Source organism: Theropithecus gelada, chromosome 8 (assembly GCF_003255815.1).
Source record: "Theropithecus gelada isolate Dixy chromosome 8, Tgel_1.0, whole genome shotgun sequence".
In the NCBI taxonomy this organism is placed as follows: Eukaryota; Metazoa; Chordata; class Mammalia; order Primates; family Cercopithecidae; genus Theropithecus; species Theropithecus gelada.
In genome coordinates this window covers 69,411,797-69,436,387 of record NC_037676.1, presented here as the reverse complement: position 1 = coordinate 69,436,387, position 24,591 = coordinate 69,411,797, and the positions used below count along the sequence as shown (strand labels likewise).

The window sequence follows — 24,591 nt, the reverse complement described above, 5'->3', positions numbered from 1 at the left end:
AAAACTCATAGTGAAATTTACCTGTCATCGGTCTCCTAATAACATATAATCATGTGGAGTGGCGTTTTAAAATATATTCACAAATTACTTGGCAATCTTCCCTCAAACGGTAAAGCTAAATTCCATTCCCCTTCAGTGGTGCCCAGAGTTAATAACTCACTTTTTATGACTAGCATGTCGCAGAAACAACAGTATATGACTTCTGAGGCTACCTCATAAAAGAAATTATTTCCACCTTGCTTATCTATGGATCATTCACTCTGAAGAAAGCCAATTGTCATATCACAAGTACACTAAGGGAGCCCTATGGAAAGGCCCATATGACAAGGAACTAAGGCCTCCTGAGCCATGTGAGGGAGCCATATTGAAAATGAATCTTACAGTCCCCATCAAGCCTCAGATGACTACTGCCATGGTCAACACCTTGGACTCCAACATTATGAGGGAGCCTGAGACAGAACCACCTAGCTAAACCACTCACAAATTTCTAACCCTCAGAACCGCAAGATAATAAAGTTTATTGTGCTAAAACACCAAGTTTTGGATTAATTCATTACGTAGAGCAGATATCTAATATACACAGCAAAAATCTGAGCACCTAGAATTGGGTCAAACAACCAATCTCAAAAACAGAACTGAATGATTACAGAACTCAAAGCTTTAATAAAATAAAAAGTAGCTGTTTTCCATAAAACAAACAAACCAAAACACTGGAACAGTATGGCAGCACTGAAAGTGAACTTAAACCTGGATATAAGAAGTATTTATCAGGAAGCCTGTTATGTTCAAGAACGTATTTTGAACATGAATCACAATTAGAATTCCAGACAGAACATGGCAAGCAATACGTAAATGTTACAAAAGAGAATGGGAGTTCAGAATCAGGAAGGTTCACCTTGTTACAATATTTAGGGCAGCTTGGACTTGGAAAATGTATAGGAGCTTCACAGATGAAGATAAGTAGGGAAGCATAATAGAGAAGTACAACAATGTGAGAAAGCACTCCAAGCAGGTAAAACATGAAGAGTGTTCTGGCAACATTAAAGCAGTCCAGCTAGACTAGAGCATAAAGCACATATAATAGAGCAATGGCAAGAACGACTGGAAACCGCAGAATGGATACGTATTCTGGAATATCCTAAAACACATGCCAATGGCTCTCAATTTTGTTCTGTAGAAGGTAATGGAGGCAGTTTTGGTTGTTACACAAGTGAGATTAATATATTAGTCTGGCCGGGTGTGGTGGCTCATGCCTATAATCCCAGCACTTTGGGAGGCCAAGGAGGGTGGATCACTTGAGCTCAGGAGTTCAAGACCAGCCTAGGCAACATGGTGAAATTCCATTTCTACTGAAAATACAAAAATTAGCTGGGCATGATGGCATGCAACTGTAGTCCCAGCTACTTGGGGGGCTGAGGTGGGAGGATCACTTAAGCCCAGGAGGTGTAGGTTGCAATGAGTCAAAATTACACCACTGCACTCAAGGCTGGATGACACAGTGAGACTCTGTCTCAAAAAAATAAAAATAAAAATGATTGAGGACAAAGAAAAAGATTTAAAGATCAATCTGTAGGGAAGACGTAAAGAGTAACACAGGAGTAAAAGAGATGACATGGAAGAGAATGGATGAAGGTATGAGAAACAGACAAGGTCAGATGACAGTCCTTAGAAGAAAGATAATGCTCACAAACCTAGCAAAGTCTAACTCTAGCTCATAACGCACATCCAATAAATATCAGCTGAAGTTTGGACAGCATCTCAGAGGATACAAAAGACTTGGAGAAAAAAAGGAACTGTCAAGCCAGTTCAAAGAAGATAAAAGCTGAGTAAAAATCATTAAATTGAAATTAGAACATTAGGCTTTTTGTTGACAATGTGGCATGGGGGAGTGGTGGGCAGGGGGTACAAGCTAGATGTTATATTATAGAAAAATAGCTGATAAGACGGTGGTTAAGAAGTGACAGCAACAAGCATGGACTACTTTTTGAATGTGTTTTACATGGTAAAGGAAGCATTTGTTTGTGTTTTAATACAAGTGACCTAAGCATATTCAGAGGTAGAAAGAAGAAATAAATAGAAAAAATGCAAAGAGAAAGGAGTGGGTGAAACCACAGAAAAAGGTGACTGCAAGAAAATTCCCAAGTGCCAAGGACTAGCAAGGCAGATAGACATTCTTGAAATAATCAACAGCTGTGTTGCCAAACTAGCGAGTGCTTAGGGAATGCAATCTGAGTTTGATAGTCACCTACACAAACCATACATTAGGAGATATCCTATATGTGAGAAAACTTCAATAACACATTATAATTTACTGTTGTGATTATATGTGGACTTCTCCAGTGGAATAATATTCAACATATTTATATTAAGAGAAAATTAATTTCATCAAAGTACATAGTTATTAAGATTTAAGACTATCAGAGTTAGCAAGCAAACCAAATCCATATTGCTTTTTATTGGGAAAAATGATTTGGCAACTGGCCACTCCTTTTCTGTCTTTCTGTGAGACGGTAACACAAATGATTTGAAATCAGCTAAAAAATGAAAATTAAAAAAGGCACTTTGGTCAAGAGCGTAATTTGTCAACTGCAAAGACAGGACTTCATTTTAAATGTAAATCATCATAACATTCAATATAAAATTAGAAGCACTTATGTGCTCCTCACTGAGTGAATTAGCTCATTATAAAAAAAATTAATTTTAATTACCTTTACAAGTTAGCTGCTACTCTTTATACTTTGGTGGAAAATACATACCAAAAAATATTTTGTGAAGAGCTGAGATATGTTAAATGTTACTATAAACCCAGGATTATTCAGCAATTCATGGCTGACACAGAAACTCTTTTATAATGACTTAATTCAGAGAGCTAAGCAAAATTTCCAACACTAGCACTACTAACAATACATATTTCAAAATTAACGCAATTTAAAATATATACACTTACCTATAGAGTAAAATTCTAAATGATGACTCATAAAATAAATCTCACAAACTTAAAAACACTTTAGTCATTAAAAGTATATTCTCTCCAGCTGGGTGCAGAGGCTCATGCCTGTAATCTCAACACTTCAGGAGGCTGAGGTGGGAGGATCATTTGAGGCCAGGAGTTTGAGACCAGCTGGGCCACACAGTGAGACCCTGTCTCTAAAGAAACTTTTGTAATTAGCTGGGCATGGTGGCATGTGCCTGGAATCCTTGCTACTGGGGGGGCTGAAGTGGGAAGATCACTTGAGCCAGGGGGTTTAGACTGCAGTGAGGCATGATCGTGCCACTGCATTATAGCCTGGGTGACAGAGAGAGACCTTGTCTCAAAACAAACAAACAAACAAACACACAAAAAACCAGAAACGTATTATATTCTCTTACTGAAACGGAATATAAACTAGAACTGAATAAAAGCAAGCTCTCTGGAAAATCCCCTGATACTTGGAAACTTTTTAAGTCCACTTTCAAATAACTAATGGGGGTCAAAGAAAAGTCACAAAGAAAATCACAAAACTGAATGAAAATTAAAACATAACACACCAAAATTTGTGACATACAGCTAAAACAGTACTCAGAGGGAAATGTGTAGCATACTTCAATGCACAGAAAATAAGTAAGGTCTCAAATCATAATCTAAGCATCAACATTAAAAAATTAGAAAAGGGGGCCGGGCATGGTGGCTCACGCCTGTAATCCCAGCACTTTGGGAAGCAGAGGCGGGCAGATGACAAGGTCAGGAGTTCGAGACCAGCCTGGCCAGTACGGTGAAACCCCGTCTCTACTAACAATACAAAAATTAGCCAGGTGCGGTGCATGCACCTGCAGTCCCAGCTACTTGGGAGGCTGAGGCAGGAGAATCACTTGAATCCGGGAGGCGGAAGTTGCAGAGAGTCAAAATTGCGCCACTGCGCTCCAGCTTGGGCGACACAGTGAGACTCTGTCTCAAAAAAAAAAAAGAAATTAGAAAAGGGAGAAAAGTCAGCACAAAGCAAACTAAAGGAAGCAAATAGTAAAGATAAGAGCAAAATCACTGAAACAAGAAAAAAAGCGGAGAAAAAAATCAATGAAAAATTATAGCTGATTCTACGAAAAGATCCATAAAGCTGATAAACATTCAGGCAGCCAGATTGAGAATATACAAATTACAAATATCAGGAATGAATGAGGAGCCATCACCAGAGATCCTACAAACACCAGAATAAAAAAGAAATATTATGAACAACATTATGACAATAAATAAAAAAATGAATAATTTCCTTGAATGATTCAAATGACCAAAGCTCACATAAGAAATAAACTGAATATCTCTTTATCTATTAAATAAAGTGAATTCACAGTTTAAAACTTTCCCAAAAAGAAAACTCCCCACCCAGATGGCTTCACTGGTGAATGCTTTTTTTTTTTTTTTTGAGATGGAGTCCTGCTCTGTCACGCAGTGGCGCAATCTTGGCTCACTGCAGTCTCCACCTCCTGGGTTCAAATGAGTCTCCTGCCTCAGCCTGCCGAGTAGCTGGGACTATAGGACCACACCACCACACACAGCTAATTTTTGTATTTTTAGTAGAGATAGGGTTTCACCGTGTTGGCCAGGATGGTCTTGATCTCTTGACCCTGTGATCCACCCGCCTCAGCCTCCCAAAGTGCTGGGATTACAGGTATGAGCCAACACACCCAGCCTTCACTGGTGAATTCTAAACACAGAAAAAACATTTCCCAGCTAGGCAAAGTGGCTCACACCTATGTATTCCCAGCACTTTGGGAGGCCAAGGTGGGAGGATCACTTGAGCTCAGGAGTTCGAGACCAGCCTAGGCAACATAAACATAGTGAGACCCTGTTTCTACAAAAAATAAAAAAAATTAGCCAGGTATGGTGGCACATGCCTGTAGTCCCAGCTACTCAGGAAGTTAAGGTGGCAGAATTGCTTTAGCCCAGGAGGTCGAGGCTATAGTGAGCCGTGATTATGTCACTGTACTCCAGCTTCTGTGACAGAGCAAGACTCTGTCTCAAAAAACAAACAAACAAACAAATAAAGCAAAAGAAAAAACTTTTCCCAATTCATGTTATCAGGCCAGAATTACCCTGATACCAAAACCAGACAACATTATAAAGCAATAAAAACCAGAATATCTTATGAGCCTAGATGCAAACATCTCTGACAAAATACTAGCAAATCAAATTCTGTAAGATGTATAAAAGACAATAATACAGCTTGGTTTTTCCCAGGAATGCAAGATCCGTTGAACATTCAAAAATCAATCAATGTAATTTACCATACATCAGAAGGGTAAAGAAACCACATTATGATATCAATAGATGCAGAAAAGCACCTGACAAAATTCAACATACACTCACAATGAAACCTCTAAGCAAACAAGGAATAGAAAATCCTCAATGGGATAAAAGAAAAATTGACCAAAAGCCGACAGCTAAACTTAATGGTGAAAGATAGCTTTTCATCTGAAATCAGAGACAAGACAAGGATGTCTGCGCTCATGATTTCTAAACACTATACTGGAGTTCTTAAACAGTGCAAAAGGCAATTAAAATAAATAAAAAGCATCACATGGGAAAGAAATAAGTAAAACTAACTCTACTGACAGATGCTATGATTGCCTACATTAAAAATCAAAGAATCTACAAAAAACTACTAAAACTAACAAGTGAGTTTAGCAACCACACAGACTACAGACAACAGCAGGCACACAGACTACAGTCTGTGTATTTGTAAATATACAAAATTTACTTGTATTTCTATAGACCATCAACAAACAAACGAATTAAAAATTTTTTAATGTAACATTTTAAAATAGCTTCAAACCACATGAAATATTTAGGGAAACAACAACATACACCCAAGATCTGCCACCAAAAACTACAAAATATTGCTGAGAGAAATTAACTAGAAGCAATAAATGGATATACACTGCCCACTCATGGATCAAGAGGCTCAATGCTATTAAGATGCTGGCTGTCCCAATATTATCTATACAGTCAACGGAATCCCAATGAAAATGCCACCATGCTTGACATGACAAAGTAATAATAATAGTAATAATTACTTACTATAACTTATTATTTACTTACTATAACTTATTACTAATTACTTATATTACTAATTACTTACTAATAACTTATAACTTATTATAATAATAATAATATTACTATATTACTATAGTGATCGTAAAATATGCAAAGAAGTTGAGTTGTCAAAAGATCTTGAAAAGGCTGCGCACCGTGGCTCATACCTGTAATCCCAGCACTTTGGGAGGACTAGGCTGGCAGATCACGAGGTCAGGAGATTGAGAACATCCTGGCTAACATGGTGAAACCCCGTCTCTACTAAAAATACAAAAAATTAGCCGGGCATGGTGGCGGGCTCCTGTAGTCCCAGCTACTTAGGAGGCGGAGGCAGGAGAATGGTGTGAACCCCGGAGGTAGAGCTAGCAGTGAGCCGAGATCGTGCCACTGTACTCCAGCCTGGACAACAGGGGGAGACTCCATCTCAAAAAAAAATTCTTGAAAAAAATAACAAAGCTGGAGGACTCACACTTTTCAATTTCAAAACTTACTACAAAGCTATAGTAATCAAGAGACTCTGATATGGGCAAAAGGATAGACATACACAGCAATGGAACAGAGAGAGAAAGAGACACAGAGATTGAGAAAGAGGAATCTCACGGATTGGAGGAGACTAAAGAGACATGAACTAAATGCATTATAGGATCCTGGACTACAGCCTAAAATAGAATAAGGACATTAGGGGAAAAAAAAAAAAAACAGGTAAAATTCGAACAAGGTGTGTAACTTAATTATCGGCACTGTATCTAGGTTAATTTCTAGTTTTGATCATTGTGCCATGATTATCTAAGATGTTAACGTCACAGGAAACAAGGTGAAGGATATTCTCTACACCATCTTTGCAACTCTTTTAGGTCTTAATTTCACAATAGAAAATGTTTTTTTTAAATGAGGCATCACTGCACTTTCAATAAAATAACTAGAAGCTTAAAGATGCATAATTTCAAGTTCTGATGAAAATTCAGAGCAACTAGAAACCTCATACTTTTCTGACAGGAATGCAAAATGACACAACAAAATTGAAGAATGTTCTGGCAGTTTCTTATAAAGTTAAACACTTACTATTCAACCCAGCAATTCTACTCCTAGGCACTTACCCAAAAGAAATAAAAATTTATGTTCACACAAAGATCTGTAAGTGAATGTTTCTAACAGCTTTATTTATAATAGCCTTGAACTGTAAACAGCCCACATATCCATCAACTGCTAAATGGATAAACAACTGTGGTACCTCCAGACAATGCAATACTATTCAGTAATAAAAAAATATAAGCTACTGACATATGCAACAACACTATGCTAAAATACAAATGTCAGAAAAAAGGCAATATTTTCATGCCAGAAAGGAGATCACAGATTGGCATAGGTGGACGAGTAAGTAAAAGTAAAAGAACTGACTAACTAATCATCCTTTTAATCAATTGGAACTATGAGATACCATCTTTCAAAGTGGTTTTTATCTTTTAATTTATTTTTATTGACATTTTTCTTTTGGTGTATATGTTTTAACATTTGACATGGACAGTTTCATGTAAAGTTTCAAATAAAAACCTGAATAAAGAACTTTAATGAATAAAGAACTGAGAAAGACAACAGAATAAAGTACTGTACAAATAATTAAATTGGGAAGTATTTACTTTAAAAGGGGTGACACTATCTTACAGTTGCATGAATAACACATTTTTATATTTCATTAATAACTACTATGCCTTATAAAGAGATATTCTTAGAGAGGTAAGATAAGGGTTAAGATTCAATTTTATTAATTTCTTTGGAATAAAAGATAAAAAAAAAGAACAACAGGAGTAATTAGAAAAGTCAGCAGCAGAATTAAAGTTAGCCAAGATAATGAACAGATGTTATATGGTCTTAGTCATCACTAGGCTCTATGCTACATATTTCAAATGTAACTTTCCCGCCTTCTCTAAAATACAGTAGCTACACTGGGTGCAGTTGCTCATGTCTGTAATCTTAGCACTTTGGGAAGCCAAGGTGGGTGGATCACCTCAGGTCAGGAGTTCAAGACCACCAACATGGTGAAACCCCATCTTTACTAAATACACAAAATTAGGTGGGCATGGTGGCACATGCCTGTAATCCCAGCTACTCAGGAGGCTGAGGCAGGAGAACTGCTTGAACCCAGGAGGCGGAGGTTACAGTGAATTGAGATTGCACCATTGCACTCCAGCCTGGGTAAAAGAGCGAAACTCCATCTCAAAAAATAAAAATAAAATGTAGCATCCACATACAAAATAAACTGATACTCTTTTTAAGTGATGAGTTTACTTGCTTTGAAAATATCATTGAGTTATACTGTATTTGATAAAATAGTATGCCTTTTCTATTTCATGGCATGAAGATGGCATTAAATAAGCCAACTAAATATTAATATTAAAAATTGAAATCTAAGAAACATTTTCTCCATGCTCATTAGGTCAAGCAATTCTAAAATAATGTTTTATAACTCAATAACCCAAATTTATCCTACTTACTTCCACCAATTAAAGGCATACAGAACACCACAATTGTATTGTTTGAACTAGAAATAATCTTAGAGGTAGATTTTAGAAAACTGCTCTATCCCAACGTTTTCCAATGTTTCACTCAGTTAAGCACACTTTTCATGGTAACTAGTATATTTCTATCAATTTATAATTTAAATTTACTATAGCAAAGATTGCCCATATGGCTATTAATCCCATGTCCTTCTCCTGAGCATAAAGAAAGTTAAACTTCCCAGCCTCCCAAACAGTTAGGTTAGACCCCATAACTAGGTCTGAACAATGGAATGAAGGCAAAAGTGATCTTCCTCCACATCCAGGCCAGGACCCAACAAAATCCTCAATTTGTCCCTGGACAAGAAGAAAAGGACTCTAAAATGAAGGAATGAAACAATGGATCCCTGAGTCACTTCTTGGAGGAGAACCACCCAAACAGCATCAGAGTGGGACAAAAATGGATGCCTAACAAGAAAGGCCCTTAAGCTTCTAAGAATTTGGGTTTATTACAGCACTTTCCATTAAATGCCTGGACTAATACCTTCACTTTAATACCCGTAGTTTAAAAGAAAATATTATAGCACTATTCATAAATGGAAAACTTGTGTTTTTCTAATATATTTTCAAGTAAACACTTAACTATTAAAATAAGAAATGTTAGCTAGGCATCATCTAAAATCATTTCATCAATAAAGAAAGTAGTAAGAATTCCACTCTTTCAAAACTGTGAGAAAATTATTCATGAGATGAAGATAGGAAAGGAACAAATCTTTCGGGAAGAAAAAAAGACCTATTAAAATTAAAGTAGGCCGGGCACAGTGGCTCACACCTGTAATCCCAGCACTTTGGGAGGCTGAGGTGGGTGGAATACCTGAGGTCAGGAGTTTGAGACCAGCCTGACCAACATGGTGAAATCCCATCTCTAATAAAAACACAAAAATTAGCCGGGCATGATGGTGCATGGCTATAAATCCCAGTTACGTGGGAGGTTGAAGCAGAAGAATTGCTTCAACCTGGGAGGCAGAGGTTGCAGTGAGCCAAGATGGTGCCATTGCATTCCAGCCTGGGTGACAGAGTGAAACTCTGTCTCAAAAAAATTAATTAAATTAAAGTAAATTAAAGTGGGCCTCAAATATATCTTTTTAAAAAAACAATATTTAACAAAGAAGCAAAGGCATAATACATAAGAATTCTAACTCAACATCCAATCTTTCGATTCTATCACTCATCTATTCCTACAATATATAATACCTAAAGAACATGAAATGTGTATCTCTTTGATCTACTTTTATTCTGCTTAACTAAACCTTAAACAGAGACCATCCTAATATATACAACAGCCCTTTGTAACTGCGGGTTCCACATCTGGGGATTCAATCGACCACAATTCAAAAACATTAAAAAACAAAAAAATGGAGGCTTGCATCTGTGCTGAACATGTAAAAAGTCTTTTTTTCTTGTCATTATTCTCTAATTAATACAAGATCACAACTATTTACATAGCATTTTCACTGTATTAGGTATTATAAGTAATCTGGAGATGATTTAAAGTATATAGGAGGACATGTGTAGGTTATGTGCAAACGCTTTACCAATTTTATATCAGGAACTTGAGCATCTGTGGATTTGGGTATTCACAGGAGATCCTGGAACCAATGTTTCACAGGTACCAACAGACAACTGTATATAACAAGTTGTATAAAGCCACTCTTTCGAAGTATTTGTTGTGTGATTACTAGATCAAACATTTTTGAGAGTACATAATTGAAAGATAGATCAACAAATTATGAAACCTGCTAGAAAGTTTCTATGATCATGTCTTTTTTTTTTCCCAAAGGAATTCTTGCGATGAGCAGGTATATTGCATATATAAATTAAACACAAAATCCCCTCCCAAAACTGTTTTAGATCCTTTATTTCTAAGACATCTTACTAGTTTTTAACTTGTAATATGGGTTTTATCATTTTTTATGAGGAAACAAAATATTCTATGAACCAGTTTCAGTAACAGCTTATCAACTAACATGAGCTTTTCTCTGCAGCTGGGTTATCAACATCAGAGGATGAAATATTTACAATAAAAACAAATGAATAGTATTCTGAGAAGAAATGCGTTCTAGCCTCTGTTATTATATTTATTCTCAAAATACCTCATATGCATTAAGTTACATATGTACCTTGCTATAGAGGCTATGATTCCTACTTTTTTCTACTCCCCAGTCTTTTAAAAAGTTAAAAATAATTTAGCTTATTTTAAAAACAAGTCAGCGGAAATAACATACTTATCAGATTTCCTTTTGTATCCCTGAGAGGAGCACCACCTCCACCTTTTCCCCAGGGATTATATGTTCTCATTTCAGCTTCTAATTTAGCTTCATATTCTTCTTTTTCTTCACGTTCTTTCTTCCTTCTTTCTTCTCTTTCCCGAATCTTGACAACATAAAATATATTTAAAATAAATGCTGACAAGTATTCCAATACAAGTTAGTAATACCAGATGTTACTTTTTGTTAGAAAACGAAAAAAAAAAATTTTTTTTTCAGTATACTCCCCTACAAAGATTAAAATCACAAATACGTAATACTCAATGTAAAAATACTTTAGGCCAGGTGTGGTGGCTCATGCCCCTGTTCCTCTATATACACCAAATGACTTTCCAGCCACTAAGGCTATTTCAGACTCAACTAACTCCTCCTTCCCTCCCCCAGTGTCTACCTGAGCCATTCCCTCTCTAACCCTGACAGTTCCATGGGACCATCAGATCTCCCTATGTTCCTTTTTCATCTATCCTTTCAAGGGGAATGCCCAGCCACAAAGTCTACCCTCAACCTTACCAGACCTACTTTCCCTAGGCAAACTCTATTCTCAAAATTCTGAGGTTGGAGGATCAACGCTCTCTGGGGAATGCTTGGCAACGTTAAATACAGGCATACCTCATTTTATTGTGCTGCACTTTATTGTGCTTTGCAGACGTTGAATTTTTTTTCTTTTTTTTTTTTTTTGAGACGGAGTCTCGCTCTGTCGCCCAGGCTGGAGTGCAGTGGCACGATCTCGGCTCACTGCGAGCTCTGCTTCCCGGGTTCACGTCACTGTCCTGCCCCAGCCTCCGGAGTAGCTGGGACTACAGGAGCCCCCAACCATGCCCAGCTATTTTTTGTATTTTTAGTAGAGACAGGGTTTCACCGTGTTAGCCAGGATGGTCTCGACCTGCTGACCTCGTGATCCACCCACCTCAGCCTCCCAAAGTGCTGGGATTACAGGCGTGAGCCACCACGTCCAGCTAGACATTGCATATTTTACAAATTGAAGGTTTATGGCAACCCTGAACTGAGGAGGTCTATCAGTAACATTTTTCTAACAGCATGGGATAATTTCATGTCTCTGTGTCACATTTTGGTAATTCTCACAATATTTCAAACTTTTAAAATTATTATTGTATCTGTTACGGTGATCTGTAATTGGTGATCTTTAGTGTTACTATTGTAATTGTTTTGGGGCGCCATGAATCACACACACAAAAGATGGCAAATTTAATGGATAAATGTCATATGATTCTGACTATTCTACCAATCAGCCATTCCCCTGTCTCTTTCCCTCTCCTTGGGTCTCTCTTTTCCCTGATAGAATACTGAAGTTAGGCCAATTAATAACCCTACGATGGCATGTAAGTGTTTGAGTGAATGAAAGAGTCACACCTCTCACTTTAAATCAAAAGTGAGAAATGACTAAGCTTAGTGGGAAAGGCTTGTCAAATGCATAGATAGGCTGAAAGCTAGGCCTCCTATGCTAAATAAACACTTTGCCCAGTTGTAAATGCACAGGAAGAATTCTTGAAGAAAATTAAAAGTGCTACTCCAGTAAACACATGAATGATAAGAAAGTGAAACAGCCTTATTGCTGTTATAGAGAAAGTTTTAGTGGTCTAAATAGAAGATCAAACCAGCCCAGAATTTCCTTAAGCCAAAGCCTAAACGAGAGCAAGGCCCTAACTTTTTTCAATTCTATGAAGGCTGAGAGAAGTGAGGAAGCAGAAGAAAACTTGCAAGTTAGCAGAGGTTGGTTCATGAAGTTGGGGGAAAGCTGCCATCTCTATAACATAAAAGTACAACATGGGCCGGGCTCACACTTGTAATCCCAAAACTTTGGGAGGCCGAGGTGGGCGGATCACCTGAGATCAGGAGTTCGAGACCACCCTGACCAATATAGCGAAACTGCACCTCTACTAAAAATACAAAAAAAAAAGAAAAAAAAAAAAATTAGCTGGGCGTGATTGTGGGTGCCTGCAGTCCCAGCTACTCAGGAGGCTGAGGAGGAGGTTGCAGTGAGCCAAGATTGTGCCACTGTACTCCACCCTAGGCTGGGCGACAGAGTGCGACTTTGTCTCAAAACAAAAATAAAAATAAAAAAGTACAACATGAGGCAGCAAGTGCTAATGGAGAAGCTGCAGCAAGTTACCCAGAAAGTCTAGCTCAGATAACTGATGAAGGTGGTCCCACTAAACAACAGATATTCAATGGAGACAAAACAGCCTTGTATTAAAAGAAGACTTTCATAGCTAGTAAAGAGAAGTCAATGTCTGGTTTCAAGCTTCAAAGGACAGGCTGACTCTCTCATTAGAAGCTAATGCAGCTGGTGACTTTAAGTTGAAGCCAATGCTAACATACCATTCTGAAAACCTTAGGGCCCTTAAGAATGATGCTAAATCAGCCAGGCATGGTGGCTCACGCCTGTAATCCCAGCACTCTGGGAGGCCAAGGCAGGTGGATAATGAGGTCAGGAGATGGAGACCATCCTGGCTAACACGGTGAAACCCTGTCTCTACTAAAAACACACACACACACACAAAAAATTATCCGGGTGTGGTGGCGGACGCCTATAGTCCCAGCTACTCGGGAGGCTGAGGCAGAAGAATGGCATGAACCTGGGAGGCAGAGCTTGCAGTGAGCTGAGATCGCACCACTGCACTCCAGCCTGGGCAACAGTGTGAGATTCCGTCTCAAAAAAAAAAAAAAAAAAAAAAAAGGATGATGCTAAATCTACTCTGCCTATGCTCTAGAAAGGAAACAACAAAGCCTGGATTGCTGCACAACTGTTTCAAGAATGGTTTACTGAGTATTTTAAGTCCACTGTTGACACTTACTACTAAAAAAAAAAGAGCGTTTCCTTTCAAAATATTACTGCTCATTGACAATGCATCTGGTCAATGAAGAGCTACATATACAAGATGATTAACGTTGTTGTCGTGCTTGCTAATACAATATCCATTCTGTAGCCCATTAACTCATGGAGTAATTTTGACACTGAATTCTTACTGTTCAGGAAATATGTTTCATAAAGCTATAGTTGCCACAAACAGTAATTCCTCTGATGGATCTGGGAAATCTAAACTGAAAGCCCTCTGGAGAGAATTTACCATTCCAGATGCCATCAAGAACATTTGTGAGTCATGGAAGGAAGTCAAAATATCAACAGTATCAGAAGTTCGAAAGAAGTTGACTCTAACCCTCATGGATGACTTTGAGGGATTCAAGACTTCAGTGGTAGAAGTAACTGCAGATGTGGAAGAAATAGTAAGAGAACTGGAATTAGAAGTGAGGCATGGAAGACTTGAGAGAATTGCTGCAATCTCAAGATGAAATTTCAATGGATGAGGAGTTGCTTCTTACGAATAAGCAAAGAAAGTGGTTTCTTGAGATGGAGTCTCCTCTTGGTGAATATGTTGTGAATATTGTTGAGATGACAACAAAGATTTAGAACATTACATAAACTAAGTTGATAAAGCATCAGCAGGGTTTTGAGAGGACTCCAAACTTTGAAAGAAGGTCTACTGCGGATAAAATGGTATCAAATAGCATCGTATCCTACAGAAATCTTTTACGAATGGAGTCAACTGATGCAGCAAATTTCACTGTTGTCTCATTTTAAGAAATTGCCAGGCCGGGCGCGGTGGCTCAAGCCTGTAATCCCAGCACTTTGGGAGGCCGAGATGGGCGGATCACGAGGTCAGGAGATCAAGACCATCCTGGCTAACCCGGTGAAACCCCGTCTCTACTAAAAAATACAAAAAACTAGCCGAGCGAGGTGGCGGGCGCCTGTAGTCCCAGCTACTCGGGAGGCTGAGGCAGGAGAATGGCGTGAACCCGGGAGGCGGAGCTTGCAGTGAGCGGAGATCTGGCCACTGCACTCCAGCCTGGGTGACTGAGCGAGACTCTGTCTCCAAAAAAAAAAAAAAAAAAAGAAATTGCCACAGCCATCCAATCTTCAGCAACTGCCACCCTGATCGGTCAGCAGCCATCAATATTGAGGCAAGACTCTCCACCAGCAAAAGGATTATGACTTGCTAAATTTTTTTTAGCAATACAGTATTTTTAAATTAAGTTTACGTACCTTAAGACATGTTGCACCTTAACAGACTACAGTATAGTGTAAAGATTAACTCTACGTGCACTGGGAAACCAAAAATTCATGTGAATCATTTCATTGTGATATTTGCTTTATTGGGTGGTCTGTAACCAAACCTGCAATATTTCTGTAAAGCTGTATTCAGTAAAAAAACAAACGCATTCTTATCATCACTAAGTATAAGCACAGGGTTGTTCTGTAGAGACATACGGATAGACAATAAACAAGTGTCTACATTTTGGAAAGTCACTTTTAAACTCATAACTATATGCACAGTAAATTTAAGCAACCTTTTGCTCCAGCACAGCCAAAGAAGTCATCACACACATCAAATAGACCTCTATCGTCGAAAAATCTAGTTTTGTCAGTGGTGTTTTTAACATGCTCATTCAAAAACAGATTCTGAATTTAAAATTCAGTCTTTTATTTGTAGAATCCTAACATACAAAAAATGTTGGTAATTCTGTAATTTTAAAAATCTTTCAAGAAAGTTGCCCATGTAAAAATTGAACAAAAGTACTTTAAAAAGAAATCCAAGTGGAATTCTATAGAAAAGTAACTAAGTTAGAGTCCCAGGGCCCTCTCAGAGGGTAAGGGAATTCCCACAAAGAACCCCACACATTTGATAGTTACTCTTAAATTCTCTGCAAATATTACAAACTACAAAATAATCCATTATCCTCCTCTGTAAACATGAACTACTTCCTGTTTTCTCTATTTTGGTTTATAGCCTCATTATTCTCCTAGGAATCATCCTCAAACCCTCTGTTATTTCTCCCTCCCTATATCTAAGTCCTGTCAATGAAACCTGAGAATTCTCTCTTAGATGTCTTCCCCAACATCCCCATCTGGTTCAGGGCCTCATCACCTCCTTATTGGACTATCTACTAAATAATTTCCCTGCCACATCTCTTCCCAATTGTCCAAATCACAACCAATTATCTTCATAAAAGATAAATCTGCTCAAAGCAACCAATCCTTTCATACTTTTCTTGGCTTAAAATTTCCTTCCTTCAGCTGCCCATAACCAGATGAAACTGAAAACCCCTTATTAGCTAGTCCTTCACAATCTACTAGAACAATCTAACCCTCCAGCCCCTTCTTCCACACCAATTCCATTCTCTGTATACACCAGCAACTTCTAATGTATTCATTGCACAACATGCAGCTCAAATATCAGCCGCTGCGTGAAGTTCTCCCAACTGCCCCAGGCAATTATTTTTCCTATCCTATGCTTCCAAGAGCATTTTACTGTATCCACTTCAAAACTCAGCATTTTGAATTATAATTAACTGGTTTTTTCCCCTCCCCTGCCACACTCTGAGCTCTAAGGGACCACACCATGCATACACTTAAGATGTTCAACAGTAAATGAGTAAATGAATCAATACCTGCTGCTGCAAAGCCTCTTGGTAAGACTGAAGTGACTGTTTGGAAGGTTTCGGTTTATCTTCAAAAATCAATCCTGAATTTATCACTTGATCACTTGTAATCTTCAGTTCATTCTGTCCGACCGTATTCCTACATCAAATACACAATAAATAATTTAAATCCATCGATGTCAAAGCAAGAAGAAAACACAACAGTTTTTTGAAATAGCATGGCATATAAATACATTTAAAAATACAGAAGGATATTTCTCTATAGGCCAAAGAGGAATCCTTAAGTAAGTGGCCCCTTCCTTAGCTCCTTTCTGCCTTTGTTTTGACAATCCTTGCAACTTTCAAATTTACTGCATCTATTTCTTAACCTAGGTAATAGTTACACAGGAGTGAAAAAGGTTTGTGGTAATTCATTGAACAGTACACATGTGACTTAGGCAGTTTCCTGAACATACAGAAATAATAACACAGCCAAAGTCCCTCAAGTAACATAATAACTAACTATTTATTTTTAAATGATTTACTAATAAAATTACTTCTTAGCTATTTCAAGAATAAAACAATGTAATTACAGGAAAAAGTCTGACTATCTCAAATAAAATTAAAATTTTTGAAAAACTCACAAGGAAACATAAAAGAAAAAATTTTAAACATATTCTTGTTATATAAATCACAAGCAATAAAGTGCTGTTTTTTTGGTTTTTTTTGAGACAGGGTCCTACTTCGTCACCCAAGCTGTAGTGCAGTGGCGCCACCATAGCTCACTGCAGCCTTGATCTCCTGGAATCAAGCGATCCTTCAACCTCAGCCTTTCCAGTGGCTAAGGGTATAGGTGCACGTCACCACACCCGGCTCACTTTTTTTAGAAACGAAGTCTTCCTACATTGCCCAGGCTGGTCTTGAACTCCTAAGCTCAAGTGATCTTCCTGCCTTAGCCTCCCAAAGTGCTTGGGATTACAGGCGTGAGTCACTGCACCCAGCCAACATAACACATGTTTAAGTACAGGAATATACTGACTTTGAAGGCAGTAAAACATTTTAGAAATCTACATTATAAAAGATAAATTCAAATATTGATTTTATAATTTTTTGTTTTGTTTTGTTTTGAGATGGAGTTTCACTCTTGTCGCCCAGGCTAGAGAGCGATGGTGCCATCTCCGTTCACTGCAACATCCGCCTCCCGGGTTCAAGCAATTCTCCTGCCTCAGCCTCCCGAGTAGCTGGTACCACAAGTGCCCGCCACCACACCCAGCTAATTTTCGTGTTTTTAGTAGAGACGGGGTTTCACCATGTTGGCCAGGCTGGTCTTGAACTCCTGGCCTCAAGTGATCCACCCGCCTCAGCCTCCCAAAGTGCTGGGATTATAAGCATTAGCCACCACGCCCAGCCTGATTTTAAAATTTTAAAAAAGCTTTCTCTTCTCCAAAAGTATCACTGCTTTAAAAAATCAGTTCCATTGTGTATTTACCTTTTCTAACTTACTTACAATCTTTTATTAAGATAAACAAGTATGTTTGTGTATACTATCACATTGGATTATGAGTGGGTAAAAGGGAAGATGAGGTAAACTAGATCAAATAGTTCCTAACTGACTTTTTATTTTTTCAGAGCAAGGGGGCTCTTTTTGTGTAAATGAATAAACAAGGTTGAGAGGGTCTGTGTGAGTAAACTCATTCTCTCAAAATATACTGTTTATAAATTATATGGTGGATTGGTTCTCTCAATATCTATTTCACTCATGATCCCTCCTGTCTATATCGCCCACATACTCACAGACCCAAATTCTTAACCTTTATCTATCAACTCCTCCCTGACTCCCCCAAAAAGGGGGTTTAAGGATTTATGTAGTCAGATCAGGATGAAAGGAAGGAAATGATTAGGGTATTAAGTACAGTCATCCCTTGGTATCTCTGAGGGATTGTTTCCAGGACTCTCTGCCTATACCAAAATCAGAGTATACTCAAGTCCCAAAGTGAGCCCTATGGAACTCCCACATAAGAAAAGTAGGCCCTCCACATACATGGATTTCACATCTCACTTTATTTATTGTACTTTCTATTGCAGTTGGTTGAAAAAAATCTACATGTAGGTGGACTCATACAGTTTAAACCTGTGTTATTGAGGGTCAACTGTGTACAATTAAATGATTTTTAGTAAATTATAAAGTTGTGCAACCATCACCATAATCCAGTTTTAGAACATTTTTATAACCCAAAAATATCCTTCATACCCATATGCAATCAACTCCTACTCAACCCCCAACCCCAGGTAATTAATTAAGTAGCCTACTTTCTGTCTCTATAGATTTGCACTTCCTGGACATTTTATATAAATGGGACCACTATAGTATACATGTATAGATTTATTTATCATAACATTTATAAGGTTCATCCGTATTATATCAGTAGTTCATTACTTTTTGTTGCTGAATAGTACTTCATTGCATGAATATAACACATTCTGTTTATCCATTCACTCACTGATGGACACTTGAATTGTTTCCACTTTTTGACTATTATCAATAACGCAGCTATAAACATTCACATCCAAGTCTTTGCATCTACATGTATTTTTATTTCTTTTGATTACATGACTAGGAATGGAATCGCAGTATCATATTCTTTTTAAGGAACTTCCATTTCCTGCAACTGCTTTTGACATATTGATTTTGTAATCAGTAATTCTGTGAAAACTTTCATATTAATTCCAATATTAACCATATATTCTTTTGCAAATAACAGCAGTTTTCTCTCTTCCTTTCTAATCCTTGTACCTATCTTCCTTCCTTTCTTTCTCTTATTTTTAGCCTTGCTGAAATTATTAAGCCCTGTGAAAGGAAGCAATGATAGAATCTCAAAAGGAATGTTTTAAATCTATCACCATTAAATAAAATACATGATGTAAGTTTCTCATGTTTATAGGCTCCCCTCTAACCTACTTTATTACATTTTTAATCACTAATGAAATTATTTTAATGGTTTTTCTTTGCCTATTGGGATATCATACAGCCTTCTTCTTTATTCTGTTAACATGGTAGATTACAGTAGTTGATTTTATCTAACACCAATTAGCTCCTAGTATTCAGACACTGTCCTAAACAGTTTACATATTTTAACCATTCGTTCATCAGAAAAACCCTATGAGGTGATACCATTATTACCCCAATTAACAGACAACGAATAGGAGTAAGAAATATACCTCAAGCTAATGCATGGTAAAAGTAGGATTCAAACCAAGGCAATCAGGCTCCGAAGTCTAGGCTCTTAACTGATATACTCTACTACATTTAATCATCCTATATTCGAGAGTAATTCCAATTCAAGATCAATAATCCTTTCTCTATACTTTGAGGTTCAGTTTTAGGATTCTTGTGTCTGTGCTAATGAGTGTAACTAGCTTGTAATTTTCCATTTCATACTGGTCTTATTAGGTTTAAGTATCAAGATTATGAAAGTCTCATAATAGTAACTGGAGAGTATTCCTTCATTCCACACTCTGTATTAGTCTGTATAAGACTGAATCCGGCCAAGAAGCTTTTTTTTTTTTTTTTTTTAGATGGCATCTCGCTCTAGTCACCCAGGCTGGAGTGCAGAAGCGTGATCTTGGCTCACTGAAACCTCCGCCTTTCAGGTTCAAGTGATTCTCCTGTCTCAGCCTCCCGAGTAGCTGGAACTACAGGCATGTGCCACCACACCCTGTTAATCTGAGATGGGGTTTCACCATGCTGACCAGGCTGGTTTTGAACTCCTGACCTTGGGTGATCCACCCACCCTGGTGTCCCAAAGTGCTGGGATTACAAACATGAGCCACTGCACCCGGCCAACAAATTCTTAACTTATTCCATCACCAAAGTTGAAAAAGATCAGACAGTTAATAAAACAAACAATTTCCCAATTCTATTTTGGTTCTTCTTTTTTGAATTTTTGCTCTATTACTGTAGTAAGTTGTACCTTTTGTTCCTATACTTTTAGTGGCTACACTAGAAATACAATAACACACCCATCTTTATGAAAGACTAAAGCTAATCAAAATCTTTACCATCCTCTCAAATGATACAAAAAATAAAGTGTGCTAAATTAATGAAGTCAATGGAAAGAAGACGGATTGTGTGTACATCAAAATAGCTCACAGAGTCACAGGTTCCTTCCACCTCTCATGCTAAAATGCTTGGAAACAAATAGAGATATTTGAAAGTCATTGGTTTGTAAGATAATTCAGCTGGTCACTCAGTTATCTAACTTTTATAACAAGTTTACACTTTTTAATGTGGCCTTCAGAAAAATTTAACAGAAAAGAACTTATAAACAACTATACTGAGGATGGGAATTAGGATTAACTATAAATGGGCATGAGGGATCTTATTGGAAGGATGAAAATGTTATAAAACTGATTTATAGAAAGCACTTCTAGAATGGCAGAATAAGAAATTTAAGAAAACCTGCTACTCCATTAAAGCAATGAGAACACGAGTCAAAATTGTCAAAACCAACTTTTTAATAATTCTGGTGCCATGTACTGAATTGTGTTCTTATATCAAAGCCCTGCGTACTATTCTGATGGTATTTGGAGCTGGGGACTATGAGAGGTAATTAGGTTTAGATGAGATTGGAAGGTACAGTCCTCGTGACGAGATTAAGTGTACTTAAGAAAAACTGGGGAGGGGTGAAATGGAGTGGGGGAAAGACCAGAGACCTTGCTCTCTCTACTACGTGAGGACACAATGACAAAGTCAGGAAAAGGGCCCTCATCAGGAACCAAATCTGCTAACACCTTTATCCTGGACTTCTATGTCTCCAAAACCAAGAAAAAATGTCTGTTGTTTAAGCCACCCAGTCTATGATATTTTGTTATAGCAGCCTGAGCTAAGTAATTTGGAAATTCATGGAAGGCTTGGAACAATCCAAGGAGAGTTTTTGTTTTTATGTTAAGGTTGGTTTTCAGTAAGAAAAACAAACTTTGTGGCATTTGAACTTGCCCTTTACTTTTCAATTTCTCCTTAGCTCTATCATAAACTTAAAATCTAATTGCTGCCCAAAGACAGTTGCTGTGAAAACCAGTAATCTAGTATCCACTGGATAGGTATAGAATAGGTCTGGAATTCCCCAAAAATCCAATCTCTAGAAAAATCTCACTTTTGACCTGTCTGGCAGCTCCCAGGAAAAGCCCCATTCACAGGGTCTATCTTTATTTTTACCAGACTCAGAGCTCTCTATCCTGGGGTTTTGTATAAAACAATCAGCAGTAATTACTTAACATCATAGCTATCTAAAACAGTGATACCAGCCAGAGCAAGCAAAAAGCTGACCAATAAAATTAAAAGAAAAATCTGGGAAATAACATGCCCATGAGGCCTTGAAAAACTCCAACACATTCCTGAGAATTTGGAAACCCACATGCATGTGCAATTATACGGATGCCCGAGGAAGCTCTGAGAACACCTCTCATTTCTGGCTGGCATTGAGGCCCTGTGCAAGTGGGATGTGAAAGCTAAAAGCATGTCCCAGCACACACACACAGAACCAGTTGGCATAGGCTGGGAGGTTTATTGGGTCAAAGCTTTTAAAGAAATCTCAGTCTAATCATGAACTATTAAGCTATCCTAACAGAGACTTCAGTGGTCACATATGACAAAGAATACACACTTTACAAAGGGTACTTAGAAAACAGCAACAACAACAAACCACAAGGATGAGAATCTAATTTCCACAGTTGCCACACTATGTTTCCTAAATGTTCAGTTTTCACAAAAAAAATTATGACACTTGCAAAGAAATAGAGAATTATAAGCCATACATACAGTGAAAAAATAAGTCAACAGAAAATTTCAGAGGAATACCATGCCTTGTATTTAATCAACAAAGATTTTTATTCAGTTATTAGAAATATGTTGAAAGAACTAAAAAAAAAATGTCTAAAGAAATAAAGTGGCTGGGCACAGTGGCTCACGCCTGTAATCCCAGCACTTTGAGAGGCTGAGGCGGGCAGATCACCTGAGGTCAGGAGTTGGAGACCAGCCTGACCAACATAGCAAAACCCTGTCTCTAGTAAAAATACAAAATTAGCCAGGCCTGGTGGCGCATACCTGTAATCCCAGCTACTCGGGAGGCTGAGGCAGGACAATCACTTGAACCTGGGAGGCAGAGGTTGCAGTGAGCCGAGATTGCACCACTGCACTCCAGCCTCGGCAACAAGAGTGAAACTCTGTCTCAAAAAAAGAATTAAATTGCGAAAACAATGTTTACCAAATAAAATTAACAACAAAGAGACAGAAATTACTTGTAAAAGAACCAAATAAAAATGATAGAGCTGAAAAATATAACTGTAAAGAAAAGGGAGCCAAGAGCACATCTGAGCAGGAAGAAGAAACAATCAGTGAACCTGAAGACAGGTCAATTGAGACTACCCAGTCTAGAACAGAAAGAAAAAGACTGAAGAAAAATGAACAAAGCTTCGGATATTCTGTGACACACCATCATGTGTACCAATGGGGGTCTCAGGAAGAGAAGACACAGAGAAAGGGACATAAAGAATGTTGGAAAAAATAATGGGCAAAAATATCCCAAATTTGATGAAAAATATTATCTACAGATCCAATAAGCTCATCAAACTCCAAGTAAGAAAAACTCAAAGGGATCCACACCTATACAGTCAAACAGTTGAAAGATAAAGACAAAGAGAAATCCTGAAAGCAAGAGAATAACCATTCATCATATACAAGGAATCCTCAGTAAGATTAACAGCTTATCAGAAACCATAAAGGCTAGGGGATGCCATATTGTGTTAAAAGATAAAGAATGCCAACCAATACAATTCCATACTATCAAAATTATCCTTCAAAAATGAAAGCTAAATTAAGACATTATTAAATACAATTCAGAGAAGTCATCACTAAGAGACCTGTTCTATAAGAAATGCTGAAGGGAGTCCTTCAGCTTGAAATGAAAGAACACTTGACAGCAATTGAAGTAAGCACAAACAAATAAAGAACACCAGTAAAGATAATTACATGGGCAAATATAAAAGATATTACAAATGTAAAGACGTTTGTAACTTTATTCTTCTCTATTTGATTTAAAAGATAACTACGGATGGGCACAATGGCTCACATCTATAATCCTAGCACTTTGGGAGACCAAGTGGTTTGAGGCCAGGAGTTCATGACCAGCCTGGGATACAAAGAGAGATGCCTGTCTCTACAAAAAACTTAAAAAATAAAAAATTAGCTAGGCGTAGTGGGAGTAGTAGCTACTTGGGAGCCTAAGGTGGGAGGATCCCTTGAATCCAGGAGTTTGACGCTGCAGTGAGCTATGATTATGCCACTGCACTCCAGCCTGGGTGACACAGCAAGATCCTATCTCCAAAACAAAACAAAAAAAAATTTTTTTTTTTTTTTAATCAGCTGGGCATTGGTGGTATACACCTGTAGTCCCAGCTATTGAGGAGGCTAAGGTGGGAAGATTGTTTGAGTTCAGGAGTTCAAGGCTGCAGTGAGCTATGATCATGCCACTGCACTCTGGCCTGTGCCCTGTCTCAAAAAATAAATCAATCAATAAATAAAAGACAACTTCATAAGGCAATAATTATAAAACTGTGTTGAGAGACTTAAATGTATAATAGTGTGATTTGTATGACAACAATAGCATCAAGTAGAGAAAAGGAATGACTTTATATTAGAGAAAAGGTTTGTGTACCATTGAAATTAAGTTGCCCTTAAACTAAACTCATTTATTTTAAATTAAGATATTAATTTTAATCTGTAGGAAAACCACAAAAAAACTCAAAATTATGCAAAAAACACCAAAAATATCAAAATTGAATGTTATTAAATATTTAACATAAAAGAAACTAATAGGCCGGGCGCAGTAGCTTATGCCTATAATCCCATCACTTTCGGAGGCTAAGGTGGGCAGATCACGAGGTCAGGAGATCAAGACCATCCTGGCTAACATGGTGAAACCCCGTCTCTACTAAAAATACAAAAACAAAATTAGCCGGGTGTGGTGGTGGGCACCTGAAGTCCCAGCTACTCGGGAGGCTGAGGCAGGAAAATAGCATGAACCCGGGAGGTGGGGCTTGCAGTGAGCTGAGATTGCACCACTGCATTCCAGCCTGGGCAACAGCAAGACTCCATCTAAAAAAAAAAAAAAAAAAAAAAAGAGGCTGGCCGCAGTGGCTCATGCCTGTAATCCCAGCACTTTGTGGGGCTGGCATCACTTGAGCCAGAAGTTTGAGACCAGACTAG

At 37.8% G+C, this 24,591-nt stretch overlaps 1 protein-coding gene across 7 annotated transcripts in view; it reads right to left on the bottom strand.

Moving 5' to 3' along the window:
- CSPP1 (centrosome and spindle pole associated protein 1) overlaps nt 1-24,591 on the bottom strand; it is a 130,332-nt gene that overhangs the window by 44,549 nt on the left and 61,192 nt on the right. For all 7 annotated transcript variants that reach the window (XM_025395256.1, XM_025395259.1, XM_025395260.1 and 4 more), the window contains 2 exons: nt 16,359-16,488; nt 10,848-10,995 (listed from right to left, as the gene is read on the bottom strand). In XM_025395256.1, coding sequence (XP_025251041.1) covers nt 10,848-10,995; nt 16,359-16,488 — 278 coding nt within the window. The remainder of the gene's footprint in view (nt 1-10,847; nt 10,996-16,358; nt 16,489-24,591) is intronic.